Source organism: Bos mutus, chromosome 12 (assembly GCF_027580195.1).
Source record: "Bos mutus isolate GX-2022 chromosome 12, NWIPB_WYAK_1.1, whole genome shotgun sequence".
NCBI lineage: Eukaryota > Metazoa > Chordata > Mammalia > Artiodactyla > Bovidae > Bos > Bos mutus.
Window position 1 is genome coordinate 25,981,136 of NC_091628.1, and position 12,417 is coordinate 25,993,552.

The 12,417-nt window shown below is 37.2% G+C and overlaps 1 protein-coding gene across 6 annotated transcripts in view; it reads right to left on the reverse strand.

Annotated features, from left to right (window-relative positions):
- NBEA (neurobeachin) overlaps nt 1-12,417 on the reverse strand; it is a 672,120-nt gene that overhangs the window by 332,759 nt on the left and 326,944 nt on the right. For all 6 annotated transcript variants that reach the window (XM_070380422.1, XM_070380424.1, XM_070380423.1 and 3 more), the window contains one exon: nt 6,081-6,145. In XM_070380422.1, the coding sequence (XP_070236523.1) occupies nt 6,081-6,145 (65 nt within the window). The remainder of the gene's footprint in view (nt 1-6,080; nt 6,146-12,417) is intronic.

The window sequence follows — 12,417 nt, forward strand, 5'->3', positions numbered from 1 at the left end:
CAAATGTTAAGAAAAATGTTGCATTTCCATGGAAATGTGCTAAAAGTGTATGCAAAGAATCTAACATGTGCCTGGATATAGTGGGCATCAACAAATATAGGCCAGATAAACAAAGCAATATGTCTTTACTATAACTACATCCCAACCATTTAAATATGATATTTTTTTGATTTGGAACTCCCAGTTCAAATTTATGAAAGAGAAAAGTTTAAATTGAAAAGGAAAGGGCCAAAGTAAAGATAGGAGTCAGCAAAATATAATATGTCATAACAAAAAATAATAAAAAAACTTCTATTTTTAAGGTGCCAATATTACTGTAGTTGTAAAAAAAATGTCATATATTACTTCCAACTTTCAGAGAAACTAGGCAAGATGTGAAACAATATCAGAGGGAGATTATATTACATGCCTAGTTTATCAATAGGAGAACTGGTATTTGAACCTTGTATAAAGAAAGTATTTTGAGACAATGCTACTGAATTGATAACTCAATAATATGGTCAGGGGAGCCTCTCTGAGAGTGTGACATTTAAGCGGATTCTCAATGACGGGTGGAATCAATCATGTGAAGATGTGGGGAAAGAAGACTCCCAGCAGAAACAGCAGTAAGAGCCTGGCCCCAGGTTTTCCACTCTACACACTCTCTCTGAGCACCACATTTGCATCCTTATCCCCCACTGACCGCATGCAAGCTGAGAACTCCTGAATCTAAATCTCTACATGAGCTGTCTCTTTGGGCTTCCCAAGTGGCTCAGTGGCAAAGAACTCACCTGCCAATGCAGGTGACGTGGGTTCGATCCCTGGGTCAGGAAGATCCCTTGGAGGATGAAATGTCAACCCACTCCAGTATTCTTGCCTGGGAAATCCATGGACAGAGGAGCCTGGTGGGCTACAGTCCATGGGGTCAGAAAAGAGCCAGACAAAACTCAAGGGACTAAACAACAAGAGCTGTCTCTTTGAAGCCTGACACCCAAAATCTAAGACATCAATCTAACATTTCTACTTGGAACTTTCATAGGTGCTACGAATTCAGAGCATGTGACTGCATGCTCAGTCGTGTCTGACTCTTTGAGACCTCATGGACTGTAGCCTTCTGGCTCCTCTCCTCATTCCAGGCAAGAATACTGGAGTGGGTTGACATTTCTTACTCCAGGAGATCTTCCTGACCCAGGGATCAAAGCTTTGTCCTGCACTGGCAGTGGTTGGTGGTTTAGACGCTAAGTCGTGTCTGACTCTTGTGACACCATGGAGTGCAGACTGCCAGGCTCCCCTGTCCATGGGATTCTCCAGGCAAAAATACTGGAATGGGTTGCCATTTCCTTCTCCAGAAGATCTTCCCAACCCAGGGATCAAACCCAGGTCTCCTGCATTGCAGGCAGATTCTTTACCCACTTAGCTACAAGGAAAGCCCTAACGGATTTATTTACTTATTTATTTTTACCACTAACTCCACCTTTGAAGCCCATGAACTCAGTGTAACCAAAAATAAAAACATCTCTTACTCAACCTACGTTTCTCTTTCCGTATTGTTCTAAGTAAACTACAGTATTGTAAATTATCCAGCTCTTAAACAAGAAAGCAAAGTACCCATGATTCCTTCTGTCCTCTCTACCATTCAATCTATCAGCAGTTCTGTAGATTTAATTTCTAAGTGTTCTGTTGTGTGTTGAGTTGCTCAGTCTGTCCAACCCTTTGTGACCCCATGGACTGTAGCCCACCAGGCTTCTCTGTCCATGAGATGGATTCTCCAGGCAAGAATACTGGAGTGGATTGCTAGGCCCTCCTCCAGGGGATCTTCCCAATCCAGGGATTAAAACCAGGTCTCCCCCATTGTAGGTGGATTCTCTACCACCTGAGCCACCAGCTACTTCAAACTTGTCCACTTCTTCCATCCTCATAGCCACTCTTAGTTGGTTTATGACACCATTCTCTTCAACGAGATTCTGAAATTTCAGACAGCTATCTCGCTTCCAGTCTCCAGCCCCAGAAATCCATTTGTCACTCTGCAGATTATGCCAAACTTCTTCCATCCTTTACACTCCTGCATCCTTAGCACTACTTACAAACCCCTTCATGGTAGGATTCTTGCCATAAAGGGATGACCCTGGCCTCTCTGTGGCTGGCACACAATATGCGCTGAAACAGCTGTTTGCATGACTGAGAAGAGCTCTCCAGCAACACGTCTTGCTGGCTCTCACCAATAGGCTTTTGCACTATACTATTCCCTCAGTCCAGAATTTTATTCCTACTTTTTTTTTTTTCCTTTCATCTAGCCATGTCCTAATCATTTCTCAGTTCTCAACTAACATGGTGCTCTGTTTACTGTACTATACCAACTAATGAGCGCTCAGTCGTGTCTGACTTTTTGCGACCCCATGGACCCTGCCAGGCTCCTCTGTCCATGGGATTCTCTAGGCAAGAATACTGGAGTGGGTTGCCGTTCTTTTTTGGCAATAGGGCCTCCTACTTTCACTCTTTTTATAGACTAATTTTAAGAGCAGTTTAAGGTTCACAGCAAACTTAAACAGAAGTTACAGAGATATCCCAGATGTCCTCCCCAACTTATTGTACTCTCCCTCATTATCACTAATCCCCATTACAGTGGTTACATTTGCTACAAATTATGAACCTACATTGATAGACTGCATTATCACCCAAAGTCTACAGTTTACATGACCATTCACGCTTTGTGTTGCATATTACAAAGGTCTGGAAAAATGCAAAATGATATGTATCCAGTATTACAGTATCATACAGGGTCGATTCATGCCCTAAAAATCCTCTGTGCTTTGCCTATCCATCTCTGCTTCCCCTTAAGCCCTGGCAACCACAGATCTTTTTACTGTGTCCACAGTTTTGCCTTTTCCCATAATGTCATATAGTTAGAATCATACAGTAGCTTTTTCATATATTGGATTCTTTCATCTTGAAATATGGAATTAAAGTTCCTTTATGTCTTTTCATGGCTTGATAGCACATTTCTGTTTAGCACTAATTAATAAATACTCCATTGTCTTAATGCATCAGATAAATAGGTAGTTATTTATCTATTCACCTACTAAAGTGCATCTTGGCTGTTTACAAGTTTTAGAAATTGTGAATAAAATGATTATAAACACCACATGCAGGTTTTTGTGTGAATGTAAGTTTCTAATTCCTTTGGGTAGTACCAAGGAGCATGGCTACTGTATTGCATGGGAAGACTAAGTTTAATAATGCCAACCTGTCTTCCAAAGTGGCTGTACCATTCTGCATTTCCACCAGCGAAGAATGAGAGTTCCTGTCACTCCACAGCCTGAGCAGCACTTGCTGTCGCCAGGGTTCTGGGTTTTGGCTCTTTTAATAGGTGTGTAGTAGTATCTTACTGTTGTTTAAATTTCCATTTTTCTGATGACCTATGATGTGGAACATCTTTTCCTTTGCTTATTTTCCATCTGTACATCTTTTGTTTAGGAACTTGTTAAGGTCTACGGCTCATTTTCTAATCAGTTTTCTTATTGCTGAGTCTTAAGAGGTCTTTGTATACTTTAGATAACAGTCTTTTATTAGATGTGTCTTTTGCAAGTATTTTCTCTCAGTCTGTGGCTGTCTTCTCATTCTCTTGCTACTGTCTTTTGCAGAGCAGAAGTTCATTTTAATGAAGTCCAGCTCATCAGTTCTTTCTTTCATGGATCATGCCTTTAGGTTTAGAACTAAAAACTCATCACCAAACATATCATCTAGATTTTCTCCTTTGTATCTTCTATGAGTTTCATAATTTTTCATTTTACATTTAAGTCTGTGATCCACACTGAGCTAAGTTTTGTGAAGAGTATAAAGTCTGTGTCTGCATTTATTTTTGGACATCCAGTTGTTCCAGCATCATTTGTTGGAAAGATTATTTTTGTTTCATGGTCTTGGCTTTGCTTGGATGCACTTTTTGAAAACCCTGACACTACCACCAACTGGAGAATGCACCCCTCCAGACTAGGTTAAGTGCTCATCCTTCTTCTCAGATTAGTACCTGTAACATCGGACCCTATCACAGCACCCTTGTGTTACTGTATGTGCTAGTCTGTTTGTCTTTCCTCCAAAATTTAGAAACATGTTTGTCTCATTCACTTCTCTATTCCCAGTGCCCATAATGGTGTTTGGTATATGAAAGTGAAGTCGCTCAGTCAGGTACAACTCTTAGCAACCCCATGGACTGTAGCCTACTAGGCTCCTCTGTCCATGGGATTTTCCAGGCAAGAATACTGGATCGGGTTGCCATTTCCTTCTCCAGGAGATCTTCCTGACCCAGGGATTGAACCCAGGTCTCCCACATTGTAGGCAGATGCTTTACCATCTGAGTCACATATAGTAGGTGCTAAATAGACATTTGCTGTGTTAATATATACATGAGATGTGATTATATATTTATAGCTAGCTATATTTCACTATTTGTTCCAAAATCATTTTTACTGGAGAAACTACTGGTATAAAAATGGAAAAACAAACCTAAAATGGCACAAAGAATATTATGATGAGCATTTAGAGGTTTTCCTGGATTAAATTAAAAAAAATTATAACTACTTTCTATAATTCCAACTCCTTCCCTAAATCAAAATAAATGCCAAACACTACCAATGAATAACAAAACAGTTTCAAAAGCTAAAAATCTCTACTAGCAAAATTTTCACTCTTCTTCTTTTCCAAGAAATAACTATAATCTTAATCTTACAAGCTAGAGGTTCAATTTGTTAACTCTTCAGAATTCCTGATAAACAGCATAATTTTCGTTTTTTACTTCACAGCTGAAATGAGTTAGCAAAACTAGCATTATGTGAAATGAGAGATTTTATAACTCATATGACAATGAACTGCCTGAACAAATAATTTTTTTCTATTTTTCATTGCCTGAACATGGATAATAATTATTATCAATTATTTTCGCAATAAAGTTTTATAAGAAGTAGAGTATATTACTATGTTTAAAATGATTATGCTATAAAAGAAAACTAATATTCTCTTGTATCTTTTGCTTGGCAGTAGGGCAAATTTCATTTTAATATTTAGAGTTGTAATGTTATGACTAAAAATAACTCAGTCATAAAATATCTAAGTGAGAAATGCATAGTAAGATGAATTGTTGTAAAAACAGAGGCTATTTCTCAGAATATAAAACATTGATGGAAAAAAAACCACTAAATTGTATTTAACTTTTTTCAAAATAGGTATTTATAGCATAGGTTTCAAACAACACAGGTTTCAAAGACTACCCTGTAAAATATTCTTTCATGACACCTCTTTTGATAAAGGTAAGTTTTACATACAGTAAAATTATTTCCTTATTAATATAATTAAATATGGTTTCAAATGAGACACAGACTATGACAAATCTTCAGGCATTATTTTCCAAAGAACACACTCTGTCACAGATGAAACTCAAGTTGTAAGGGATGCAAGTCTTTGGCTAAGAGAAGCTATACATGTCAGGATGTTGTCCGTTACATCTGTCTTACTATATTCACTGCCAATAAAGTATAGGAAAAATCATAATGAACGACAGTTTATCATAAAAGTGATAAATGCAATAATGAGCTCAAATATAAATCTCACCATGACATCATTTTAACAATGGTATAAACATGTTCCTAGCCAGACCACTGTAGTTCCTACATTTAACTTCTCTCGCATTTTTACTGGGATAGCAGAGAGCATGATATGGTCAAATGAAACTACTTCATACGAACTGAGACGGGCTGAGGGAGTAAACACTGAACACGGCTTTGAGAACAGATGGAGCAGCAGATGGGACTGCAGGCTGGGTTCACTTGATCTGTGTAAAACAACTTTACTATTTGGTAAGACATGGCTCAGAACTCACACAAATCTTACAGACTTTGTCCCTTTATTTCATACCTGCTTCCCCTCTCCCAAATGAAAATTGCTAAACATTTTAAACTTTGTTCCTTTAAGGTATAAGTACCTGTGTGATAAATCATTTAACTAAAATATATTTTGTTACATATTTTTGGAACAGATGGCAGGAAAGAGCAGTCACCCAGTGGAATAAAATGTACACTGACTAGTTGTCTAAATACTGTACAATTAATTACCTTCCTTCATTGATGAGCTCAATAAATGCAAGTCCTGCATTCTTCTGAATAGAATTTTGCCATTCCTAAAAGGAGAGAGCAGACCACGTGTAAGAAAAATGAGCACGTAAATGAAAGTTAACATCTGGTTTAAGGATCATGTTGATGCTAATAACTTCCACGTGATATTTCTAAATCTTTCTAAAAGATTGTTAACAAATGCTATTTTCTGAGAAATGAGAATTTTAAAAGCAATCCTTTATTGTTTAGTTAAAAGGCGCTTTTGAATTCCCAGTGATGCAGACTGAGATAGAAAGTGAGGTCACAAGAACAGATCCTCACTGTGACAGTAAAATGTTGCTTATTTTACACTCTTTTTATGGCATATTTAGAATATGTTTTAAAGAGCTTTTTGCTTATTAATTTATTCCAGGGACTTTAATTTTCTTGGTCTTTCTAATATAGCTGGCAAATTTAGTTTTTTAGATTAAAGATTATACCCCTTTCAATGATACTACAAATAAATATTTGCCTAATAAAGTTTTATTAAAAATCCTTATTGATCAGTCATGCCACCCATCTATAGAGTTTTCCTCCATGATTTTCTACTAATTAAGTGTTGGCCATGACTATGGCTTTCGGAAACACAGTCTCCATGTCACTCCTTCACTCTGTTCCTGATCTTGTTTCCTTTTAAAGCTTTGAACACATGCTGGGAATAAGTGTGGTCCCCCAAAGTAGGTAATTGCTTTGTAAATATTCTCTGTTCTAAGTAGCTCTGTTAAGAAATAGAACAAATCATGAATCTATATTTCCCCAGGAGACAGAATCAACAACTTGGAAACAGGGAGGTGATAGTCTGAGGACAGGAATGATCTAATAAAAGCCTAAATGACTCTGTTTTCAGCAAAGCCATTGTGTTTAAACGCTTCCCAGGTAACACTAGTGGTAAAGAAGCCACCTGTCAATGCAGGAAATTCGGGTTCAATTCGAGTCAGGAAGATACCCTGGAGAAGGAAATGGCAACCCACTCCAGTATTCTTGCCTGGAAAATCCTATGGACAGAGGAGCCTGGCGAGCTCCAGCCCATGGGGTTGCAAAGAGTCAGACGTAACTGAGCATATTGTATTTTAGCTGCCATAACCTTTATCAAAATGATAAGATCTTTGTTGCACTGTATTGAACTTATTAAACCTTTCAAATAATTTTTGTTGAAAACAATTATAGGCAACACTTTTCTCTACATTTTAACAAAATGACTTATTGCTATCCTCATATATTTTGCATTAATTGAGGCACAGCATTAAGTCAAAGTCTCCAAAGAAGAATAAACAGGAAGACCTAGGCTGATTCTTGGGAGCCATTCACATTTTTAAGATTAGAAAAAGAGTAGTTGAAAAGGACAAGAAAAGATCTAGCAAAATTAAGAACAGCTGCAAAATATTAGAAAACATCCATGTACATACATTGGCTCAGGAAAACTGAAAAATACAAGACCCTTTAATCACTAACAGCATTTTTTAATAATAAGCTAAAAATATTATTATATGTGAACTGAAAAATTAAAATATAGCAAACCACAAAATATATGAAACACGAAAGTGAAACTACAAAAATAAAAAAGACGTCATTCCAGAGGAGGGTAAGGGATGCTCTGGTGGTGGAGTCGCACCAGAGCCAGAGGATGGCCTGAGAGCTGGTGCCAACTCAGGCTGAAGAATGGGCCCAGGAGTTGGTGCCTGAGCTGGCTCTAGCTGTGGAGAGACTCCAACTCTGGTGCTGGTGCTGGATACAGTGCTGAGGTTGGCACTAGGTGTGCTGTTGACCCTAGTTCTCTCTCTGGATTTGGTGCCAAACTAACTCTAGCTCAGACAGTAGTGCTAGAACTGGTTGTGAATTGGATCCAGTTCTGGGACTGATTCTAATTCTGGCACTGGTGCCAGGCCTGGTGTGAGAATTGCTGAGAGAAATGACTTTAGACAACTATAGATCTGGAACTGATGTCACCTCTAGAGCTGAAGCCAGAGCTGGCGTTAAAAAGGAGCTGGTAAGCTAGCTGGCTCTAGATATACGGGTGGACCTACCTTTATTCCAGTGCTAGTGCAGGCACTGGTTCTAGCTCAGAGGTACTGCTGGGACTGGTTCTAGTATTTGCTATAGCTGTGTAGTGCTGATGGAGTTGTTTGACAGCTAATGATGGAACTACCTCTACCTCTGGAGCTGGCTCCACTTACATAGCTGGTTCTAAAGAGAGAACACAAAACGAAAGGATCTCTATTTCTATTTTTTCCCATCCATAGGAAGGGAAACTATTTTATGTTCTCTGAACCCAAGCAAAAAAAAAAAAAAAAAAATTATGGGTTTAGTCTATCTTGCTCTTCTGCCACCTCTAACTGTCCTGGTCATCCTTTCTCAGACATGCTGCTACTGCTGCTGCTAAGTCACTTCAGTTGTGTCCGACTCTGTGCGACCCCATAGATGGCAGACCACCAGGCTCCCCTGTCCCTGGGATTCTCCAGGCAAGAACACAGGAGTGGGTTGCCATTTTCTTCTCCAATGCATGAAAGTGAAAAGTGAAAGTGAAGTCGCTCAGTCATGTCTGACTCTTCGCGACCCCATGGACTGCAGCCCACCAGGCTCCTCTGTCTATGGGATTTTCCAGGCAAGAGTACTGGAGTGAGGTGCCATTGCATATCAAACACTTATGTGACATAGGATTTTAAGATGACAAAAGCTAAAATGCCAATTTTCTAACACACAGTTTAAAACTTGATAACATAATAGTACTTTCCATATGTCTCTGCAACTTCATTTTTGTATGTTTATATGCATATTATATGATTAGATTTTAGATATTGAATCATTGCAGGAAGAAGCACATTTTATTCATCTGTGGTAACCACAGAAACAGAAGAAATAGAAGATGCAAACTGCACAATGACTATATACAGCATTAAGGCAACAAGAGTTCAATTGTGAAGTTTAGTGATGTTAGATGGGAAACAGAGAAAAAAGACCTTACATATGAAATTTATATTATGTTTAAAACATTATAAATATACGTTTCCCAGTATCTTTTTTCTAGTTCTAGTAGTTATTTGCTTGCCAAACATGAATATTATATTTTCTACCACAGAAGCCGACTGGTTACACTTTAAGGTTATATAGCTTGGGGTACAAGAGTAGTTTTCCAGGCCTGGTCTTTAGTAAGGACCAAAGCAGAATTCACCTAGTGTGAAGATTTTCAAAATTTCACATCAACTACAATAATCAATTTGGACAATTTTAATTTATTAAGTCAATTTCTTTTAACTACATTAATTAATATTTATAAGGCTAAAAAAATGTTACCAGTTGTCTTTCCTTAAGAAAGTGAGTTTAATTTTTTTTATTTTTCAAATTGCAATATGAGATCAAAGTCCCAGACAGAAGACATACTAAGTCCAGGTCATACATATTCATTTATCTGATGTCTGAGAGGAAAAAACAAAGCCATATAATTTAAAATTGTAAGTAATATAAGAAAATATAGTAAATATGAATTTTAAAACATAAGAGCATAGAATGCTCCTGTTACGGTGGATGGCATGGGTTACAGCTTGTATCACCCCTTTATCCACTGCACCCCAGGGTGCTACTTCAATAGAAGGCTTAGAGAAGTAACAAGCCGTAAAAGTAACAATAAAACTAGATATTTTAAACATAAGTTTTTAAGAGTTTAAAATCATTGTTTTCTGGAATCTTGCATGAGACATTTATTTTAATCTCTATTGTTACGGTGAATTTTAAATATACCTCATAAGGGAATGTGGATATTTCTTTACTTTAAAAAACGGTAAATGAGAGAGAAAAAGGAAAAACAAAATATTTCACACAAAATAAAGTATATTCTCTCAGAAAATGTCAAGATCGAATATGGTTTGTTTGTTTGTTTTTAGATTTATTTGGCTGTACTGGATCTTAGCTGCGGCACGTTGGATCTTCGATCTTCGTTGCAGCATACAGGTCTTTAGTTGCCGCATGTAAGATATTTAGTTCCAGCATGATCTAGTTCCCTGACCAGAGATCAAACCCAGGCCCCCTGCATTGGGAGCGTGGAATCTTAGCCACTGGACCACCAGGGAAGTCCCTTTAATGCAGGTTTTAAGCTTGTTTAATGATTTCTGAAATGACAGTTGTGCTAGTAGTGAAGTGAAGTTGCTTAGTCGTGTCTGATTCTTTGCAAGCCCATGAACTGTACAGTCCATGGAATTCTCCAGGCCAGAATACTGGAGTGGGTAGCCTTTCCCTTCTTCAGAGGATGATCTTCCTGACCCAGCTGAGCCACAACAAATAATCAATTTTGAGGGCATCTTTAGTTGAAAACTCTAAACTCCTTGAATTGTCAGCAAAATATGGTATATAGTATTTGGTGGTAAACAAGAATGTGTAAGTGGAAAGAAAAAAAATGAAATGTGAAGTAAAAAGTAACCCATAGGAAGTGTAACAAATAGCATATTCTCCTATTCTGTAAATGAGTCTTTAGATTTTACTCCTATGAAAAAGGGCAATACTATAACAATAATTTATGTTGGCAAAGCAAATATCAAAGTGTGTAAAGAAATAATTTTAAAACTTTGGAAATGAGAAATGGATCAAGCCTACATCATTATTTTCTCACCACTTAATATTACTTTTATTACTCATGGAACATTCGCTCTGAAATATAATTATCTATAATTTGTAGTGGTATCTCACACATATGTGTCCCCTCTAGATTATAAACTCATTTATAAAAAGAAAGATCTTATTTTATCCAACTATGTATATGTAATAAGTAGCAAGTGACTGGCATACTATACATACTCAATGTATTTCTGTTGTTGAATTTATTTCTCTAAAATCTATAGTATCACAAATCCATGAGTTCTGACTGAACTAACAAAAAATCAACAGGACTGTTGCTAAAAAGCACCAGTCATATCAGAATAGCCTCTGAAGATATGCCCAGGCATCAGTGTTATTATATTTTAAAGCTTCCCAAGTGATTGTGACGTGAATTTAGTGCTGAGAACTACTGACTAAAGTCATTCTTCCCTCTCAACAAGACTGCACACACACAAACCTCAAAGTTCCTAACTCACCAGCATGGAGTGATTTAGATATTGTAAAGTGATGTGTATATTTCCTTTCAAATTGTTCAATTATTTAAATTCCTTCTACTTATTTGTAAAGTAGTATATTATTGTATCATAACTACATCATAATTATTGTAGTGTCCACATCCCTTATTACTATGGCCCTTTTTAGCTCTCAGACAGTATTTCATTCCCATAATATGGTATTTGTGTAAGACTGAAAGTGTTACCTTATAATGAGCATGTAAAAAAATGAGTAATGAATGAGGTTATGCAGTGATTCTATTCCTTTACACTGATACACATTTGTTTCTGCATTTCAAAATGTATTTCTTAAATGCATGTTGCTGTGTAACTGATTTTAGAAGTTTCAAAAGAATTATTAGGGAGGACCTCCCTGGCGGTCCCATGCTTTCAATACAGGGTAAGGGGCTTTGATCCCTGGTTAGGGAACAAAGATCCCATATGCCACCTTGCACAGCCAAAATTAAAAAATAAAAATTAAGTAAAATACTGAAAGGGGAGATATTAAAAGCTTTGTGACAAGAAAAGTACACAACATATAAAGTACACTGAGAGTTAAGAAATAGGAGGTAGCTGGGCAAGGAAAGGACACTTTAATCACTGTCCCAAAACAAAGTAAATGAATACATGAAAATGTATACAAAAGGATAATAATAATAATTCATTGTCATCTCAACAAAGTCAATTTCTTGGCAATGACAGGAAAAAAGTATACTCAAAAATCTTAGCTACAAAATCCTTCCAAAGTTTTCTGCCATTTGAGAAAACATACACTCACTCACTTGCTCCACTACTGAAGAAAATGAGCAGCCATAAGAAAAGGTGTAAATTAAACGTAGGCATCAAATTTTTATCCTCGTGGGGAAACATACTAAACTGGGTTTGAACGCGTGTTGAGAGCTGTCAAGTATAGACAGGTTTGTCACAATTTTTTAACTCTTCTACATGGATGCATAACATTTCCTCAAGATGAAGGACTTTTTCAGAGATTTGGATATCAAGTTAAGGATCCTTTGAAACTAAACACTTTGAAGACAAATAGGTTCCAGAAGGATGACAATGAAATCCCCATGTTCTCTTCACAATCACTTTATGGCAGTTAGACAACACAGTAGAAATACTGGACCCTGCACATAATTTTTCCCCCACCAGTGTTTTCTCCTCTGTATCAATTCAGTGCACAGTTTCCATTGCCTTCTGTTTTGTATATAATTAAA